The following is a 21,984-nucleotide window of genomic DNA, read 5'->3' on the forward strand; positions in this document are numbered from 1 at the left end:
AAAAACCGTTGCTTAATTAAAAATCACGGGAGAGGCTGGGTTTTAAGCATGAGCTGCCCAATTCTCCTTGCTTGGCACCCTGCAAATAAATGCCCTCCTTTTTCCTGCTGCAAAACCTTGGTATGGATGTTTGGCCTTATTGCACTGGACTAGTGGACTCTAGCTTGGTTCAGAAACAAACTACCATCTAACAATGTCTTCACAAAGATGAGCAAGTCTTAGCTCAGCCATGAGGATCTCATTCTGGTGGCGAATGTGTGGGCGGGATATTATTTTAGTTGAGGGATCGCATGAACAGAGCTTTGGAGGTGTGTAACTGACAGGCAAGCTCTTGTACTTTGCAGCAGGAGGTGATATCTCTTCTGGAGCAGATCAGCAAGGCTTGAAAGTCCCCAAGAGCCACCTCTCTGAGTTCTTTAGACACCAAGTCTATAGACTGATGGAGTTCCTGAATCATGAGAAAAGGAAGAAACATCGAATGCATTAAGTGTATACAGTGTGAAATAGCCATGATCCAGGAGCTGAAGATCCAACTTCCGTTTTCTATTAACCCCACCACTCAGGGTGCCTGTAGGGAATGCAAAACCAGGGATATAATGAGCAGAAGCTCTCAAACCAATAAGCATATCTGGACTTGGTGAGACTCAACCTCCCACTTCCCCATAAGTTTAAAAATAATTCTAATTTATAGCACGTGTTATTCTAATTTCGGAGTCACTCTCTCTAAATACTGCACTATTACTAACTATTGTTACTATGATCTGCTCAGACAATAGGAAATGGTAACAGGTTCCGTTTACATTCTTAAAATGAATGTACACTTGAAGAACAATTCATTGTTGAGTTTTATGTGCACGCACTGGCAAGTCAGGTCTCTAGTAGTTTAACTTTTACATCTATGTGTATATGTATTTACTGCCATCTCAATCCATGGTTTTGATCATTGAATTGGGAGATCATTAGGCTGAGATACCTCCCATGCCTTGGGTTCCTGTGTAAGCAAACCAAAGCCCAAATCAGAGTGAATGATCACAGCCTAGGGAAACAATCTTAACCAATCAGAAATTGCCAACTAACCTCTAACTACAACTTTCAACTTCAACCATCAAATAATTTGTTTTGCTCCTGAGAACAGCTTATTCAGTCTCTTTGAATCAGGCAACTGTTTGCAACTGGTGCTGCCAGATTCATGAATTGCTGTCTGCTCAAATAAACTCTTTTAAGATTTTAATGTGCCCAAGTTTATCTTTTAGCACCATCCTTCCCTGAACACAGCCATTTCTTCTCTTTCAGATTAGAATTGATAACTTGGCCCCCAGCAAGCCTCCTAATCCTGCTTTCTTAACCTGATAGCATTTAAATAGTCATCCCTCGGTATGCATGGACCCCCAGGGATACCAAAATCCTCAAATGCTAAAGTCCCTTACATAAAATGGCATAGTATTTGCACAACTGATGCACATCTTCCTGTATATTTTAAATTCTCTCTGGATTACTTATACCTAATACAGTGTAAATGCAATGTAAATAGCTATTATACTGTGTTCTTATTATTTGCATTATTATTGTAGTGTTGTTTTTTATGTTTCCTGAGTATTTTCTATTTGCCCTGGGTTGAATCTGCAAATGCAGAACCCATGGATACAGAGGGCTGACTGTAATGGGCAGTGGTTATGTATTGTCTTTTTTTGTTTGGAACATCTTAACTTTGTTCAACCATTCCCCCAAATAATTTAGTTTCTTATAGAATCCACATTTGTTACCATCCTGATCATTTACCCGGGCAGAATCCAGCTTGTAACAATTCTTCCTAGAAGGACGGATTTTATTGTATTTTATTTTATTTTATTTTTGAGATGGAGTCTCGCTCTGTCGCCCAGGCTGGAGTGCAGTGGCACGATCTCGGCTCACTGCTCTGCCTCCCGGGTTCATGCCGTTCTCCTGCCTCCGCCTCCCGAGTAGCTGGGACTACAGGCGCCCGCCACCATGCTAATTTTTTTGTATTTTCAGTAGAGACGGGTTTTCACCGCGTGTTAGCCAGGATGGTCTCTATCTCCTGACCTCGTGATCCGCCCGTCTCGGCCTCTCAAAGTGCTGGGATTACAGGCGCGAGTCACCGCGCCCGGCCATGGATGGATCTTATTTTGAACTCAGCAAGTGTCAAGTCATGCATAAGAAATATAATGAAAGGATTGTCTGGGCGCGGTGGCTCACACCTATAATCCCAGCACTTTGGGAGGCTGAGGCGGGTGGATCACCTGGCCAACATGGCGAAACCCCGTCTCTACTAAACCCTGTCTCTACTAAAAACACAAAATTAGCTGGGCATGGTGGCACGTGCCTGTAATTCCAGCAACTAGAGGGTCTGAGGCAGGAGGCTCGCTTGAAACTGGGAGGCGGAGGTTGCAGTGCGCCAAGAATGCGCCACTGCACCCTGTTCTGGGCAACAGAGCAAGACTACCTCTCAAAAAAAAAAAAAAAAAAAAAAAAAAAAAAAGACAAAGAAAAAGAAATGTAGTGGAAGGATTACAGCCAGTCAACTGGACTAATTCAAGCCAGTATTCCATTAGGATTTATAGTCACATACACTTGCTTTTGATCTTGCAGTTAACTACCTTGGTATAAAAGCAGAGAAGCTCCCCCCAGAGAAGGCTGGAGAGTGCCCCAAAGGCTGAACTTAGCCTTCTCCCAAACCTCTTCCATCTCCAACCTGTGAAACTTAAGTCCTGTGGGAAGTGCTGGCCAGACATTACCTTGTGTTTTGCTAAAATGGAATCCGGGCTGGAGGACAACTGCTGAAGTCTAACAAGCTAGCCTCAGTTTCAATTACATTGCAGGGATGCAGAGGGAAGAGGAGAGGTAATTACATTTGCCTTAAACAAAAGAAAACTCTAAATCCTTGGCTGGGTGCAGTGGCTCATGCCTGTAATACCAGCACTTTCTGAGGCCAAGGTGGGTGGATCACTTGAGATCAGGAGTTTGAGACCAGCTTGGCCAACATGGTGAAACCCTCTCTCTATTAAAATTACAAAAATTAGCTGGGCACAGTGGCGTGCGCCTGTAGTCCTGGCTACTTGAGAGGCTGAGGCAGGAGAATTGCTTGAACCCAAGAGGTGGAGGTTGCAGTGAGATCGCAACATTGCGCTCTAGCCTGGGCAACGCAGCAAGACTGTCTCAAAAAAAAAAACCCAAACCCAAAACCAAAACCAAACCAAAACAAAACAAAACAAAAACTCAACTCGAAATCCCTATTGGAAACTACTTCTTCTTCATATGATGCTGGAGAATGCAGTGTCCATGGACATGGTTACTAAAGGCTTGAAAAATAATATTTTATCCAGAATTATTTACTTTAATGTATTATTGTTCTGTTCCTCGTTCCCCACTCCCCAACATGAGAGTCTTGATATTTGACTCTAAAAGTTTTAAGTATTATACACATGTCTTTTAATACAACACACTGCAAGTTCTTTTTGGAAACAGACGGGGGTCATAAACAACAAATACACAAAGTATCTCAAGAATCAACTAGGTGAGTTTGTAGATTTTTGCTGGATTGTCTGCAGTTTTCAGTTTTATGATTTCAGCCTAGAAGACTTCCTGTTGGCTATTTTCAGAAAACCAGGGACACAGCTTGAGGGCTGAGTTAACTCCGTTAGTTCATCTTCCAGTTAGATCTATTTTTCTGTCTCTCCATCAACAATAACTGCCCATCAGAGTAAGTTCAGTTCTAAGCGAGGGTTCTGAAATTGCTCTGTAACTTTTATTCTAGTGATCACTGCATATGAAGTAATCACATGATCACATTTAATATTCTGATGGTTTTATTAACAAGTATATAATATATATTGCATACTGTATATAGTATATGAGGACTGTACAGTACAAATTTATGTTCACAGTTTGACATGACAAAATGTCATTACTGAATTCCCATTGGACTACAGAGTAGAAACAGAGAAGGTACATTAAACATTCACATCTTTAGTAAGAAAGATTACCAAAATGTTTCAGTATCTGCAAGTATACTAATGCATGCTAAAAACCTTTACCCATTCAGTCTTATTAGCTTATAAAATATATTACACTTTATTAAAAATTTCTGCATAGTTTATACAAGTATTAAAGTACTGTAAATGTAATAATCCTGCTATATTTGCAGGTATGGTTTAAGAGATGCTAAGCAGAAAGATTATTTTGACCCTCTAACACTAAGTACATAACAGAAAAAAAGTGCTAGTATTTGTAAAACAATATTGTTGTAGCCCTCGTTTAATGCATGTAAAGATGGCTTTGTAAATGTATTGTTTAGGTGAATTTGCGATCATTTAGCAATTGTTAACCTTGACCAAGAAGAGAATAAAGACAGCTTGGAGCAACTTCATGTATGACAGCAATTCCTTCAAGACAACTGTATATTTTCAAACCAAATTATTTTAAAACCTTAGATCTTTCAGATTGTCTTTAAAACAATCTAATCAGGAATGATGCGCAGATATACAGTATCAGCAAAATAGTCTTTCAAATTCCACATTAGTGCAATACTGATAGTGCAGATGGGTGTTTAATAAAATATACATATACATATATAGTTCCCCTGTAATTCTGTTCCAAGGCTCTTGAAACTTCTGTGTATTTAGCATCTCCCTAGTTGAATATAGCTATGCTGCTAACACAGTCTCCAAACCAAGCAATTTAGAATGTTAATGCCCATTTATGATGTAGATTCACATAACTCTAAAATACAATGGATTCTGACTCTTCTGACTTCTCTAGGATGACACTTGGGTAACAATTGAAGAAACTCTATAACAAACAGAATTTACATAATAGCAACTTCATGTTTACAAATCATTCTCATCAATTTAAAATATTGCGACTGAAATCGCCATTGGTAGTAACATGATACACATCATTAAAACATGTTCAAGGGCATCTAATCTTGTATTTGAGGTCTTCCACAATAACAGCTAAAAATGACTAAGAGGCTAAATTTCTCAACTATCATAGTAAAATACAAATATATATATAAGAAAAGTTTGGTAAGGGCCAATTGGTAATGAAAGCATATCGACCAGCATGGGAATAGAGAATGGATGCTCTGGGTTGCTTTTGTTCCAGAGTTAAAATGGATCTTTGTTAAATGAACTGTTAACACAATCTAAGCAAGCTGAACAGTAACATTTAAGAGTCTTTGCAAGGTCTTGCTTAAAATCTTTTGAACAAAATTTAAATATGCCACAGCAAATGCATCAATTCCATGAGATGCCCATGAGGCTGAACTCAGGCTCCAAGCTGATCCCAGATCAATCTGATCCTTTCTCACCCTTTCCCCACTTCTCTATGGATTGGAACACACATAAACTGGTTACCTCGGTCAAAACAAAAACAAAAAGGTTTTCCTTGCGTTCCATCTTGATTCTTGTGTGTTGTGGAAGAACCATCTCAAGAAATGAACACTTTGCCATGAATATGACTAAGCTTTTACAATACAGACTACATCTACTTTTCAAAGAGCCATTTTATCACTCAATTTATGTCATAGTTGCAAAAAAGAAAAACTTTAGCTAAAAAAAAAAATTTTTACCTTTAGCTGAAAAACAAAACAAACAGCCCAATTAGGATGTTTTAATATCCTAAAGAAATTTTGCAGTGCTTTAAAAAAAGGAAAATCAAACCCAAGTGCCAAGATAACACATTTCTTTGCATTTCTCAACTACATTTCTTTACAGCTGGTTCACAGGGCGGATGAGTGGGACCTCTTAGCCTTAGGTGCACAGTCCCTACAACTTTTATTAACATAGTGCCATCAAAGCAAGCTCCCCACACAATTCACAGGCCTCCGGAATCACTCATTCACAGATGTTTTAAAAATGACCAAACAATGTATTCCTCCCAGTTAAAGTTGTGTTGGATCCTGAGTTGTGGCTGGGATGAATCTTCAGGATTTCATTCTTCTCTCTTCTCCTCCATTCTTGATGAAGGGGAATTTGGTTATATGCACCCACATTTAACTATTGTTGCTCACTTTCTTCAAATTTAGGACCAATGACATTTCTATGTATGAATTATTTTTATTGGCATTTAGACTATGGTGCTCAAAAGCCTGCTTTTGAAAAACTTCCCCCAATAATGGTGCTATTTATCTTCAACATAAACACGAGCCATTATTTTCAGTTTGTTCTGACACTGAAATAGTGATAGGAAACTGCCAGCTCTAACAGTAAACTTTTGGGAATTTTTGAGCTACATATATGAATCCCTGATCTGTGGTTTTCTGTATTTTTTCATAAATTCCCAAAATAAAGGTATGTGTGCTTCACAACTAGTTATATTTACAAATAGTGTCACTCAGGTCTTAATTGAATCAATCTCTTAAAGCATTAGCAGATGCTTTATGGGATGTGTCATGAATACAAGTGACAGCAAATTTGGCACCTTACAGCTCACACAGAAGAGTTTCTGTATAAAAGCTATGTGATTAATTTGATAAGGGAATACAAGTACCACTCAACATTTCCCTGTTTACAAAAAAAGCTATAAGCAGATTGGGTAAAAGAAGAACCATCCATACTCTTACCCAAAAGATTTCTTACCATTACTGGGCAAATATTCCACAGAGTCCCTACTATCAATGTTTGATGATCTCATATTAAGGACATTGTAGGAATGGAGATAGTTGCATGGATAACCCCATCGGTATGTGGCTTTGCAGCATGGTTCTGCAAAGCTGAGAATGCACAGAGACTGAAGCTCTGGGAATGCTGCACACAGCTAACAAAATGTTCAAACCTCACTGACAACCCCTAGCCCAGGAGGAATTGCCTCTTCTGCTCCCCACTGCTCAACGGCCCTCTCCTCCGACTCCATGCTATGAAAGCACAGCACTCTTCCCTTGAACCACTACACATCACCCACCTAGATCCAAAGTTTGGGCTCATCTCCCATTGGTGGCAAAGACCTCCATATGAGCTGCAGGCACAAAGGAGGGCAAAGAACTTGATTCAGATGAAGTCTAAGATCCAGGTTGACAAGATTTGTGAAGGATGACGGAAGAGGTGACTGCACTAGCTTGAAATCTTGCTGTACTTCTAGCTAACCGGTGCAAGGGGCCACCCTTGTTTTCACTGTCAAGCATAAAATATTATCACAGGGCAGAGGTAAGAATGTCTCTGGCAAGGACTAGCAGTCTGGATACTGTATTTCTAATACATTTACTCTGACATTCTTTTGAGGAATACATGGAGAACTGACAATTGGTTATGTTAGTTTACATGTTCCCTTGTTCTTATTACATTAAACGTATCTATAAGAAGGGTTTGCTTAGCATCCCCAGAAAAAAAAAAAAAAAAAAAGTGTTCACATTCTTTAGGTCTGACCCGTGGTAAGGAGAGGGAGGATTAGAGAACGTCTACTACTGACCATATGGAAGTTTTGGATGATATAAATTCCGAGATTCAGACCAGCTGAATCAAATTAAAATGTACATGTAAAAAATGTGTTAGATAATGGGAGGCAGGACAGAGAGAGAGCCAGGTGAGTGGGGAGTCACGCTGAGGCAGGACACAGAGGCGATCAGACTAGCATGTGGCGTTTCCTATGGAGGGCAAGATGGTCAGAACGGGAGAAGCTGCGGTCGCAGTCCGGGCACTGGAAAGGTTTGATTCCAGTATGTTTTCGGAAATGTCTTGTTAGTTCATCAGACCGAGCAAACTTCCATGTGCATCCTTCCCATGTACATTTGTAGGGTTTTTCTCCTGCAAAAGGAAAACGAAAAGAGCTATTTTTGCCTGTAAAGGCAGTAAAGATCTTTGAGCTAATGCTTGACAAATAATATTTTCAAGATATGTTCATACATTTGTTCTTCAATAACACAGTGCATTATAAACTACTGCAGGACAAGCAAGAAGAAAATGAACTAATAGCTTAATGTTTCATTGGCTCTCTGCCAAAAAAAAAAATGGGAGGAGAATTTTAAGAGTTCTTAAAACACAGAGTCACTGAAATCCATTCTGAGGGACTACCAAATAGTGATGAACACATGGTGATCTGTATTTGCATATCTCCTAAATCTTAAACCTGCTTGGGAGCTTAATTATATGCAGTGTTATTCATTTAATGAGAACTCCAAATTGAAAGTTTGTGGGATTTTCTTATACTTTTCAATAGTTTTCTAAAAATATGAAGTCTCTAACAACTGAAATATCTGCTAGGGATTAACATCTTACTTTCTTGTTTAGGCAATAACAATTATGCCTAAGTATAATGCTCTAATTCAGGGGCACTAAAATACACAAACTCTTCCCCATCTGTCCTGAGCCAGGTTTTTACAACCCCCTCCTGTAGGATAAGGATAATTTACATATGAGGAACAGAAGCTCCTTGTGAGAAAATGATAGGGAGAACCAGGATGATGGGAGACCCTCACAAATAAAAAGGCTGTTATGGAAATCTTACATTTTAAATTAGTCATAAGGGTCATGAGTATGACAAATTAACTCCCATTTAACACCCCTTGTTCTCTAGAAGCCTTGAGGGATTACCATTCCTTGGCATTTGAATGAGATATTTAGGATTTCTACGATCTGCTTCCTGGTACAGAATACACACACAAAGAGGCATTTTTTCCTATATCTAAACTGTCACCCAAATATTCAATGTCTTTCTAATTTTAGGCTGGAAGTTGGTAATATCCACCTCTTGGGTCCCACTAATGCCCCAACAATGCCCTCAGTAATCATCGATTTGCACTGCTGTTTGGGCGTTGCTGTAGACACAAGGCCATCACCCTCAGCTCTCTCTGTGGGTGTTAGCTTCCTCTGCCTCCTCCCAGGATTCACTTAAAAACTTCACTTCCATTTTGCCACTTTCCTTCCCTTTTCTCTTCCAAACCTCAGATTCCTCTTTGTAAATTTTCTGAGTAAAAATGATTTGCAAGACTCAGAAAAGCAACCTACACTGCTAACGAAAATGTACACAGATGCAAACTGCTGTCAAACTAGAATTTCACATCAAAGAGTTTGAGGTGAGATAAGCCTTACTATATATGCATCACCACTACTAATAGTCAATCAGGCTGTTAAAACATTTCATTTTTAATTTTTTTTAGAGACAAGGCCTCCCTATGTTGCCCAGACTGGACTTGAACTCCTGGGCTCAAACAATCCTCCTGCCTCAACCTCCCAAGGACCTGGGACCACAGGTGCACGCCACTGCACCTGGCTGTTAAAACATTTTTGTATTATTTCCTTAAGATGTTTTACTACCAAAACATTTGGCACTGAGACCAATTTCACATTTTTCTTGGCTATAATGACCTTTGTATGATTCGGCTGCTCATGTTCTATATTCAGTATTGGGCAAGATGGAAGAAATCCTAAAACAAATATGGTAGGCAATAGCATAAGAGCTCCCTCAAGTTTAGAAGACAAATATTAACCACATTTCTTCACCTTTCTTTCCTTCAAGGACAGTCTTCTATTTGAATTGTTTGTGTTAAACTGTTGGATTAATTTGTGCTACACAAAGACTGTTCTTGGCTCTCATGAATTTACAATGCATGTATGTGAAATAGCTCGTAGGGAGGCCACATCCTTGACTGTGAAAGCACTTCCCCCGTTCCAGTGGCAAAGGTTCCAACCCTTTCTCCCTCCTTTGCTAGAGAGCACAGAACTGCAAGTGATTGTGAGCGGCCTTGTTTTGGGGATTACTTTGAATCTACTCTAACTTATTACCAAGGCGAATCATTGGCAACATCTTCATTCTGCACAACTAATCTGGAGACGACACATCTGGAGATGACTATGGTAACTTTCAAGATGCCTGAAAACCTTTCATTGTAACAACCTTTGCATTCCATTCTAATACTTCTTAAGAAGAAAGATGAAGCGGGTCTGGTGTTTCTAATACCTGTGTGTGTTCTTCTGTGTGCTTTCAAGTGGGAGCTTTTAGTGTACACTTTGTTGCATCCATCATAATCACATCTGTGTATCCTCCGCTTCCTTTGAGTATCCGGGGATTCCACAGGTAAAGGTCTCTTCCCAGGCTGCACGATGACCGAAGGGTGATTCCTGTGAAAGCCAAGGTTACAGGCAAAGTGTTGAGAGCACGTTCTTCTTTTTTCATCAGTCTACTAAAAGCATTAACAACACTGGGCAAAAACAAACAAACAAAAAATCCCGACAAAATAAACAGAAAGAAATTAGCTGATCAACCCAAGAAGCACTGCTATATTCATTCAACAAACATTGAGTGAGCACCTACCATGAGCCAGGCACTGTGCTTGGCACCGGGACACAAAGATGAATAAAAACAGGGTTCCTGCCCTCGAGGAGCTCACACTCTAGGGGGAGACAGACATGGAGATAAGTAATGACAGTAAGAAGGGTTAAGTGCTATGCTAGAGGCAGGCGCCGAGTGCTGGGGAGGCTCTTTCCCTCAGTCAACTTTTGCCTATTTATAGAATCTTGCGGTTCTAGGCAATGCTGAACACTGTATTTTTTCACAGGCTGCTCTGATTTTCATTATTGTTGGCTAGGGAAAAATGGAAAAGATCAAACTCCTAAGCCTCAGGAAACCACATTGTAGGGTATATCTATGTTTCTAACCTTTATGTAATTGGCATTTAATTGGAGTCCCTTTGAGACTGCCAATTCACATGCAATTTTCAAATGCCGGCTCTTCCAAAAAACAACAAAAAAGTTGGCATTGCTGTCTTCACAAACTCAAGCCTCCACTGTCACTGTGATTCCTGTATGAGGGAGAATTTCAACGCAGTGTTGTGGTCACCCATGATGCTGGCTCACGTGGTGCCGGCTCCCTCATGGGACGCCTGACATTCTCCCTACCTTCCTGATTTCTCTCATTCCTGAGTTTGCGCCTTCCCTGGGTGGACTCGAAACCAAATCCTGTTAAAAATCTTATAATCTAAGCTTTCTTTTTTTCAGCAAGAACGTGGTGGAGAGAAAAGGGAGATGGAGGAAGAGCTGGGAAAAGTCTGTTACGTTCCTCCGCTTCCCCTGCTGATTAATGTAAGTAATTATAATGTTCTAATCTGCTCATTCACTTTCCTAATGACTAATTACTCGATATATCACAAGTGTATGTTGTTGGCCTCTAACTGTAATGAAAGACTTCTTTCTCTTTCATATTTAAATCTATAACTCCTAAAATGTTCCATATAATACAGGAATATTTTGCACAAGTGTGTTTGAGGAGAAAAAAGATGTGTGAACAGGAAAAAAAGAATTTGATGAGTAAACACTCTAACTAGTGAGCTTAAAAAAAGAATAAAAAAAATTTATCCATAAAAATCAAAAGGGAGTCTCTTGATATAAAACTTGTCTTGGTAAATATTTGAATACACATCCCTTGTCAATAACTTTTTCAGGCATGCTAAGAAGTGACTAGAAAACGAATAAAAGGTGTGTTTCTTAAGTCACCTTACTTCTCATGCTTTTTTTTTTTTTAAATTATTTTAAATTATTTATTTATTTACTTCTCATCCTTTATTATGAGCAAAGGAAACTGTCAGTGTTGACTCTCACCTTCCTACTCTAGTACCTGGAAGGGCGGTAGAGATGGATAGGCCAAGTTTAGATACATGGAAAAGTGAACATAAAATAGTGAGGAGGGGGAAAAGAACAAGGACTTCAATTATATATGTAAATATATATATGTGCAAACAAATAGCAGAGAACACAGCAAAGTGAGAGGTTCACAGAGTTTTTACAAGCTGAATTATTCATTTAAAATCCTTCAATAGAAAGAAAAAGTTGTTTATTTTTAACTTTCAGCTTTAATGTCATCTAATGAAAACGTTTCATCTCCATTAAAAGAAATTCAGGAAATAAAGTGCTGGGGTAGAAATTTAATTATTATCTATAAAACTTTCACATATCTTTGGGATACTGGGAGACTATCTTTCTCAGACAACTTTAGAAATCTCTCCCAATTATTGGATTTTATGGGTTGGGAATCAAATGGTTTCTGTGCAGTAATTCTGATTGCCCTTTCCAGTTGTTTATTTTACATATAAAGGTGCACCGAAAGGCTGTGGGCTGCGGTTACAAATCCCAGCTTTGTCACTGACAGTCTCTGTGATCCTGGGCCAAGATCTCGCCCTCTCTGTGTCTCGGTTTCCTCTCTGTTAACTGGGGATGATGATAATGTTATCTCAGAAGGTTATATCTCAGAACAATGTCTGTTCCCAAGATAAAGCTACTAAACGGTCGCCATGAATATTGTGAGGTTCAAAATACTCTATTTGTAACTTTGTACCCTATGGTTGTTTAATTTCATGAGTTTTTTGAGGATGTCCCCAAACCAGGATCTCTCTGCTTGAGCTGTGTCCCTTAAGCCTTCTGAGCACGGTTAGCTGCCGCATCTCTCAAGAGACTGATGTTGGTTCAGGCCAAAGCTAGATTAAGAGTCTTGGGATCTCACACTTTTCGGTCTCTACTCCCATTTTCAAAGAGGTGGTTTGGGATTATTATCACTAAGAAGTTAGAGAGCTAATACATATAAGACATCTGTCCACTGTTTTGAGCTGAGTCAGCCCTTCTTAAGTTTGCTATAATTCACATACACAACTCAATAGGGAAATCTGATCCTTATGATTTTTGTTCTAAATATAGTTTTATGTATTTAGAACAAAGAAATCTTTTTGTAAATCTAGAACAAAAAGAATTTGATGTACCTTTGAGTGCCTTTATAAATAATCCTAAAGGTGTTAACACCACAATCAAGCAAATGGATTTCAAACCTGCACTTTTAAGTCTGCCTCTGGAAAGGAAGGGTTTCCTAAGGCAAATATTATTGGGGCTGCCTCACTGCAGTGGTACTGGGTGCCTAGTTTCAAGTGATTCTTTCCTGGCTAGCTGGTTTCCTACGTGGGCTGCTACTGGGCATACTCCAAGACATTACTTAATCACACCTGTGAGAACATTACTTAAAGAGTACACGTCCCAGCTGTGGCTCATCTGTTGCATTTTTTTGAGAAGCAGAATGCATTCTTAGGTCAGCTTTAAAAAAAGCATATTACTCATTAATCATTAAAAGCCACTGAGCTTGAGATCATCAAAAGAATAGTACTTAAAACAAAAGTATTTTCTTTTGAGCAGCATTCAGAGCACAGAATATTGCTTTCAAATCTTCTGCAATGTTTTATACCACAATTCACAATAACCCAGACTTTGGAATAACACTTGTCCAGTCAACGGATCCCTCCCTATGGAGGCACTTGGCTTTGTTTAGTTTTATAGCATCTTTTTCATCACCCGTGCAGGAACAACAGTAAGTGCATGCCATGTTGCTAGTTACCTTGCCAGAAACATCTCTCAACATAAAAAAAGTTAATTCCACCTTTAAGATGTATCCATTTTGCCTAGTCATTTTTTTCCTTTCACTTGAGTGCATGAGCAGGTGCAACGGGTTGGATATGACAAGATGGCAAGAAAAGCCCTGATTCGGAAGCAGGAGATCAAGCCCAGGGCCCCTCAGCTGTTAGCAGTGTGATTACTGGTGAGTTATCTAATGTCTCAGGTAATCCGTTTGCCTTTTGCTCTGACTCCCACATGCTTGTTGTGGAGGAATGAAATAATTTCTTTGAAAACATCTGGGAAGGTTTTTTTTTGAGGGAAGAGGGCACTATGCAATTGTGAGGAATAATAAAATATAATTCCATCAGAGACTCTCTCCCTACTGCTGATGCAGTTGGCTAAGAGTTATTCTCTTCTTCATCTATTGACGAACATATGACAACCCAAACCAAAAATGACTATGATTGGGTGCAGTGGACAATTAATCCATGAGCTACTATGAAGGTACCTACCCAAGCTGAATGTGGATACAACTAGGATATATTTGAAGTTGCCCATAAAATAGTTATTCTAAAATCAGAGAATTCACATTCTGCTGTAGAGTTAATTGTGAGAGGGAGCGGGGTGGAGGGGTAGAGAAGATCAAGGAGAAAGGTGGGTAGAACATTTATTCAAGTGGAGGAAAACGATGCAGGAGGATGATGGGAGGGGCACTGTGGAGGTAATCGTTGCCTTTGTACTCGGAAGCTGGCTGCTGAATCCAATGTTGAAGCACCGTAACACAAGACAATTACAACTACAATCAATAACGAAAACAGAAATGGGGGCAGCAAATTAAGTGACTAGTCCAAGATCACACATATGATAGAGAACAGAGGTGGGATCCTTGCTGGACCTGAAGGCCATCTTCTTAGCAACTACAAACCCAGCCTTCAGTGTAATCACTGGTGGAGGCCAAGGTTATCTACAGTGGGATCCCATAAATGAGGCTGCTGAACCTATATGTGGCACGACCACATTATACCATGTTAGACCTACAAGAAACCACCATTCAGGTGCTTGGATACTGACCAACACCGCACAACCTTCCTACTGGATGGCAATTCTACAGGATACTATACACTCTGTAAGGACTAAGTGTATCCACATGAAAACTTTACTTGATCCACAGAACACCAAGTTTAATCTATACAAGGATTCTCATCATGGAAAAACTAAGTATACATAGCCTGGAAGAATGAAAAAAAAAAAACAACAAAAATAATTCATGTGGTAAGGTGCAAAATCATGGATGACTGATTCAACGAAAACTTGATGTAAATTTTGTCATAACGTTGTCAGTGTAACAGCATATTGTTTTTGGAGGGATTCTCCCATCTTGACTAGTGGTACCGGACCAGTGGCGGCCACAGACTACAAGCCGTTCCTGGTCATCCACACCACATCACACGTATGAAATCTTGTGCTTCCGTTCCAGGTTCCAAGATGCACGCTACTATGCAAATGCTGGGTAGGCCTAAATATACTTACTCTTGCAACAATGCTTGCGGGGGGGACACTGAGTTCATTAAGGGGGGTGACATTTCTTCAGGATAATAATCTGTCCTCTGTGGTTCAATCCCAGGTTCTATTTTAATTTTTTTCTGTGATATAGGCTTCTCATATGATTCAATTACAGGTACTAAAAAATAAAAATAGAAAAGTCACTCCACATACAGTTTACCAATTTCAGCTTTTCAAAGCTTACTGCATAGCTCCTATCTACAACACAGATACGACAGATTTATTTGCCTTTGGCAGATTATAGCAGGAACAAATCTGGGGGAGATTCTTGCCTCTCCTGACCATTATTTTGCCAGTAAGCAGCAAATATAGGGACCTGGATTCTAAAACACCAGCCCTGAAATGATTCGTTCTTATAATTCTGGATTACTTCCTTTCTACCCCATAGTCCTCTGTCTATGACCAGCTGGTAAACAAGGTGGCTTTTGATTGCTATTAGTTTTCACCACGATCAAAAAGTATTTATTAAATGCCTTTTGTACTTAGAACCATGTAGGAATTCAAGAAAGCGACATAAAGTCAAGATTCTTTCTGTCCCCAAGTTGACTATTACATAATGAAAGTAATCGTCTCATGGTATCAAACAGACAGCCCGATTCTTGGGACCTCTTCCAGTATCAACACTTCAGGGGGGAAAAAAAAGAAAAGGAAATGCCTTAGGCAGATGAGTATTTCCTCTGAAGAGTTCAACAGCTCTTGCCCCCGTGCTTCCTCACCCAGCCCATCTGGTGAAGCGCCAGTACACTAAGCAAGTGCAGCAGCATGAAGCAGTGGCGGAATTTACCTTGCATGCTACTACTGGAATTTTCCATCTCCTCCGACAAGGAGACCATGAGAGGCTGCTGGAGGTGACTCGTGTACATAAAGGGGACCGGCTGCACCACCACCGGCTGGATGACGGGCAGGATCCCCGGGCTCCGTATTCCGTGCCGTGAGAGAGCAGCTGCCATCACTGGTGGCATGGACAGTGGCACGCCGAAGGGCTGCACGCCTGGAGAAGGGGGTGAGTATTTTTTTATCGGTGGGCTGGAAGATGGCATGCTCAACCCAGGCGAGGCTCTCCGGTGTGAGGACGGGAACTTCAGAGAGGAGGGCGAATTCCCAGCCGAAGGGGGTGAACTCCGCTTGTTCACCGTGAGGTCCACTGGCTCCATCTGTATTCCGTGTGACAGGCCTTCTGGGGTCTGAAAGAACTTCTCGGGCAATGGTGTGGAGTAGATGACCCCATATTTGTTGGGCTTCATGGATTCCATGTAATTAGATGGGTATGACTATTAGAAAGGAAAAGGAAAACGTGTCAACAGCCAAGTAAGTCCGTTTACTTGAAACATGAATTTAAAAAACATGCTAACAAGGCACTTAACAATTACATGGGCTTTACAAAGCAGTTTAGATTTCGATATATACTTGACCTTAAAAAAAATGCTCAGCGAGGTGGTCTCAACAACATTAAAAATGCTGAGAGGCAGTCTCAAAAACATTAAAACTAAGATCAGTGTGGTCACTACTGCACACGAAAAATCTGAAATTTAATCCTAAGATGACTCCTGTGTCAAACGTTAAGGCCAATACCTGGCAAAATTCTAAGACAGGTGACAGCACAGGCTTGGGGGCCATTATCATTAGGAGGCAGAGCTGGGGTTCACCAAGAACCAGCCAAGCCAAACCAACCTGGTTGCTTTTCTGGTGGGCTTTCTTGATGAGCAGGAATTGCTCCCTAGCTTTGGTGTCTAACTTCGGCAGGACAGTTATTTCTCAGGATAAGTAGTGTCTTCAACTTCGGCAGGACATTGATTTCTCATCATAGTTGTGTATGATAAGCAAGAATGGGGCTGCAAGATAGACAGTACCTTTCATTTGACGGACTTCAGCAGCTGACCAATCCATGCCTAGGACTGGCCAACGATCCTAGTCAGCCTGGAACTGTGCTAGTTTCAGCACTGAAAGTTCCACATCCCATGAAACTCTACAGTCTCAGGCAAACCAGGAGGGGGTCAGTCACCATACACACCTTTGTACTGAAGGCCACCCTCACTGGGGCAATGATGTCCTTGGCCCTAACTTGCTCAATGTTCTTATTCAGAATCTGAATGAAGCTGTAGACTTGAATGGCAAGTCTGTGGATGACACAGAACTGTAAGAAACACCTAACGTGATATGACTCACATAAGGAAATGCAGTGCTCAAAGTCATTCACACAAGCTGGGGCCCCGTGTTCTCTTCTCTATACCCTGCTACTTGCACATCAAATGAGGCTGGGGCACAAACAGAGTGCAGAAGAGATAAAATAGTCTGTTTCCTTCCCAAGATCTGGTCCACAACTGACCTCATTCATCTTCAAACACCTTTCTCTCTTAAAATATCAGGATAACTTTACCTGCATCTGCCAGCTTTAAATACAAACCAGTCATCATAATTTCACACAATGGGCACTGTCCTTGACCATGGAGTTCACCGAAAGTACTTCTATTCCCTAACTAACATTTTGTTGTAAATTTTCTTTGTAGAATGCAATCTAATTTTTAATTAAAAAAATTTAAACTCAACATACACCATTTTCTTTACTAGGCATTTTAGGGAAACTGAAATTTTGCATGTCAAGCCTGCTTACCTGCAGAAAATTCTTTGTACTTGAATTCTGACAGTGACAGTGATAAACAACATATTGTGCTTCTCTTCCAGCTCTAAAATCCCATGTGTTTATGAGTTAGAGGCAATACTAACTCGGGATGCAACCAAGAAAACCCAATAGTGCCTCATAACTAAACAGCGTAAATGCACTATTAATTTCTGGGCCTCCTTGACCCCTCTAGGGGCCACTAACGTGAGTTATCACCGTGGGACAGCAGTGGTTTTGATGGGGATTCCTACTGAGATCTGGCGAATCCCCGGCTGGTTATGCATTGGAATCATCTGTGCTGTTTTTAAAATTCCAGATGCCCAGTCCCTGCTCCAGGCCTGCAGAGCAGCCTGTCACGGAGGAGCCAGTCAGTGAAACGTTTGATCACGTAACTGTGTTTATCTTCATCTGGTTTGGATGTCAGGTCCTCATGGTTAAGATCATGCTTTGCCATCTTCTGTTCTTTCTTTCTTTATCCAGACCGTTATAATCTGTGTAACTTCCTAGAACAGGGATTCCTGCAGCGTGCACATCACTCTCGGTGTACCTAAGATGCTTTTAGGTGGGGTGCACGATGAGCACAGATGAAGCTAAAATTGTTACGTGTTTATTTGTATGTGTCAGAAAAAACTGTTGCACATATATTTTGCAGTAGTGGTACCAAGTTTGCTTTTAAAATAAATTTATTATGTGAAAAAGCAATTCTATAAAAGAAGGCAAGAAAAATTACTAACTAAATATTAGGAGTGCAGGTGCTATGAGGATATGGCAAACTTCTTAAGGTTGTTCTGAATCCCCACCTTCCAGGAGGTTGTGAGGTTATGGGATAACCTACACAATGAGCTTATACGTACGCCATACTAGAAAACCCTTCTTGTCCCTGCTTATACAAGAGATGCCCACTGTCATGGGCTCTACTGCTCCCAACCAGCGCTTCTCTAACTTTACTGTGCACATCCATCTACCTGGAGCACTCGTTAAAATGCAAATTTTGAATTACTGGGGAGTGGAGCGAGGGAATTTAGGCTTCCTTTTGAATAGCAATGTTCTAAATGACAGAGATAGAAAGTAAAAATACTAAAGGTCTATTTAAAGGAGAGAAAAAGAATTTTCTTTTCTTTTTTTTTTTTTTTAATTTTTTGAGATAGGGTCTTACTGTTACTCAGGCTGGAGTGCCATGGTACGATCATAGCTCATTGCAGCCTCGACCTCCTGGGCTCAGATGATTCTCCCACCTCAGCCTCCGGAGCAAGTGGAACCACAGGCACGTGACACCACGCCTGGCTAATTTTTGTATTTTTTTGTAGAGACTGGGTTTTGTCATGTTGTCCAGGCTGGTCTCGAACTGCTGGGTTCAAGTGATCTGCCCGCCTCAACCTCCCAAAGTTCTAGGATTACAGACATGAGCCACCATGCCCAGCCAGTTTTCACTACTAATACTGCTTAAAAACAAGAATATGAAGGATATAAAATCAGAAAACACAATATGCATAAAAACAGCTTTGAGTTATAGATCAAGGATCAAAAGAAAAGATTCTCTACCTTTCTTTAAAGCCAGGCATGCACAGTACCAACAAAAGAGGTCCAAAACATAGCAACAGTAAGTATTAAATATATTTAAATGTAAATATTAAGATGGGTATTATTAAAAGAGGCACAAGGTTCATTAACAACAACAACAACAACAACAAAAACCATTATAAATCATGTACACTGGAGAGTTTCAGGGAGTAATTAAATATAGAAAGGAGAATGATTTCTCCTAGGCCTAAAGTCTAATGTGCTTTATATAATTCTCCAAAGGGCAATGGTTCTGGTATTAGGAAAAAAACTTTAGGAAATGGGAGGCAGCATTGTTTCTATTGACCAAAATGTAGCTTCTCCCTTATTTTCAGCTCTATTCTTCCAAGACCTCCCTATGACCTAGATTTTAATGCCAATAGTTATTGGCAGCTAAATGGGAAGCAAAATGAGGACATAGTTTTATTGCTGTCATTGCTGGATTTTTCTACGCATGGGGTGAGGTTTGGGAGAGTAGGAATTTAGAACCTCCAGATTTGCAAATTTAATAACATTCTCAGGTTTCTCAAGCTATTAAGACAGAAAAAGCCACACATAAAGCTAAGTTTTATCAACATTATGCAGTTTGCTGATAAGTCTGTTCTCAAATGAATGCCCTCATTCCCTCTATTGGATGTGTGATTACTGTAAGGTACAAGACTAACTGTGGGGAGACACATTTGGTCACAGATACTCAGCTCTGGGCAGATAATTAACTGTTTCCAGCCCAACTGCCTCACAACAGGGTGAAGACATGTGGCCTCTCAAACTGGTTCACTTTATTTGGGTGGAGCGCACAAGCTTTTGCAATCAGCTTCCAACAATCTGGTGCCGTGTAGGGACTGACACGGCTGGGTGTGTGCCCTGGGGCAGGTACAACCCGGTAACAGCCTTCCCCTCTGTTCCAGACAGTTCCTATGTTCTATCAAAGCAATGCATACAAGTGCGGCTGTACTGGCCCCAAATCCAAATCAGAGACAAGCGTTGATGAAGCAGAAAATGTGCCTCTGGCCACGGATGGACCTCCAGTGCCCTCTGTGCATGCTGCTTAGTCCAAGAGACCCTGTGTCCTGGAACAGAGCAGTCCAAAGACTAGACACAGACATGGGCTTCTGGACTCCACTAGGGATCATAAGGGCTTAAAACAATGGGCTGGGGCAGGCATGGTGGCTCACACTTGTAACTCCAGCACCTGGAGAGGCTGAGGCAGGAGGATTGCTTAAGGCTGGGAGTCTGAGACCAGCCTGGGCAACATGGTGAGACCCCCTCTCTACAGAAAAAACAAAAATGTAGCCGGGCATGGTGGTGCTTGCTTATAGTTCCAGCTACTCGGGGGGCTGAGGCAGGAGGATTGCTTGAACTCAGGCGTTTGAGGTTGCAGTGATCTCGCTACTGCATTCCAGCCTGGGCAACAGAGCAATACCTTGTCTCAAAACCAAAACAAAACCAAAAAAACACAAAAACAAAACCAAAACAAACCCCCCCCCCAACAAAACCACTGATCTGCCATAAGAAAAATTTCTTTCCGTCTGTAACATGCACTCAGATGTTCACACCCCTGCACAGTGTGCATTTACTTACTGACTGCTGCTTCTCACTGTACTGTGAGGTGATGAGGGCCTGGCATAGGTGCTCAGTTAATACTTGATGAATGTGTAGTAAGTTAACACACTCTCTTATCAAGTTTTTACTACTGATAAGGTGAAGAATAATATGCCAATTATTTTGAACTTTAAAAAAATGATTTTAATTGTGACAGGGAAAGAGGTACAACGTTTGGATAATTTCCCAAAGTTCTAACTACCACTTTATGCTAAGGTGATAATTGCAATAGTTTCTTATTTTATTAGGAATAGTTTTGGCGAGTTTTCCATTATAAGACAGTTTCAGTGGATGAAATGACTAAAACATGGATGAAATCTCTATTTCACTATTCATCAACATGAAAAAAAGTGAATGTCCGTGACAGGGCAAGTCAAAAGAATCTTCATCCAAGAGAGGGTTCCAGGCACAGGAAGGCGTGATGCATGTATAAACACACACTCTGGGAACAGCAAATGGCACGCAGCCCCATGCACACAGAGGTAGAACGCTCTCTTTCTACCAGGCTTGAAAAAGCCATGAAATGTTTCTGTTAGAGCAGAGGAAATTACTGATTTGACATACTTTCCTATCTATACTTTCGGTCTGTTAGATGACCAAAGATGACAGAATATTATTAATCCTTTCTTCAAAAGCAATCTTTCCACAGGAATAGAAGAATACTTTAAACTTTGTTTTTTGATTTGTTTTGGTTTTTACAATTTGTTTCCTTACTCACTTCCTGAATTAAATCCTTTAATTATCAATCTTTTGGGAAATGGTAAAAAAACAATTTATGTACATGTGCATCTTTTTTACACAGTTTCATATTTTATAATTTTTTTTTTAAAAAAACAGAAACTCGGGGAGCTGCTGGTGATTTTGCCAAGATCAGAGCGACAGTAAATAGCAGAGACTGAAGGCACAGACTTGGGGAGGCAGAGTCTACTCTGTTCCTCATTCTTGCAAATTTTAACAGGGTGACCCCAAGCCTCAAAGCACAAAGCTAGTGGAGAACAGTATGAGGGCTTATATGTGGTTAAGAGGGAAATGACATGTCCTCACTTTCTCTAACCTATAGCAAAAGCGCAAACAAGCGATTGTTTCTGCTGTGCTATCCTTTTAGGGGGTGGGAAGAGGGGGAGAAATAAGTTAGTATAAAATATTTTTATTCATCTGTAGAAATTAAAAATATTTTCACATATGTCCTATCGTGCCTTAATGTTTACAACGTTGACTTGAATAGCCAAAGACTTTGACCTTCAGGTCAAAGACTGAATTAAAAAGAAAAAGGAATAATAAATTAGGTTCAATATACTTCACATATGAAGGCAGGAAAGA

The 21,984-nt window shown here is 40.4% G+C and overlaps 1 protein-coding gene and 1 long non-coding RNA gene across 5 annotated transcripts in view; one reads left to right on the forward strand and one right to left on the reverse strand.

Annotated features, from left to right (window-relative positions):
- Nucleotides 1-3,801: 3,801 nt before the first annotated feature.
- The window catches only part of LOC105466413 (KLF transcription factor 3), a 37,286-nt gene continuing 19,103 nt past the window's right edge, over nt 3,802-21,984 (reverse strand). For 3 of the 4 annotated variants that reach the window (XM_071093736.1, XM_071093738.1, XM_071093735.1), the window contains exons 3-6: nt 15,667-16,153; nt 14,850-15,000; nt 9,910-10,070; nt 3,802-7,757 (exon numbers count right to left, since the gene is read on the reverse strand). In XM_071093736.1, coding sequence (XP_070949837.1) covers nt 7,576-7,757; nt 9,910-10,070; nt 14,850-15,000; nt 15,667-16,153 — 981 coding nt within the window. In that variant the 3' untranslated portion in view covers nt 3,802-7,575. Of the gene's footprint in view, nt 7,758-9,909; nt 10,071-14,849; nt 15,001-15,666; nt 16,154-16,553; nt 16,715-21,984 lie in introns of all 4 variants that reach the window. The other variant, XM_071093739.1, reaches the window with a different exon arrangement.
- Nucleotides 10,912-15,948, forward strand: LOC139362438 (uncharacterized). The gene is made up of 2 exons (XR_011621372.1): nt 10,912-11,030; nt 13,412-15,948. It is a non-coding gene; the product is annotated as an uncharacterized lncRNA (long non-coding RNA).

Source organism: Macaca nemestrina, chromosome 3 (assembly GCF_043159975.1).
Source record: "Macaca nemestrina isolate mMacNem1 chromosome 3, mMacNem.hap1, whole genome shotgun sequence".
Lineage (NCBI taxonomy): Eukaryota > Metazoa > Chordata > Mammalia > Primates > Cercopithecidae > Macaca > Macaca nemestrina.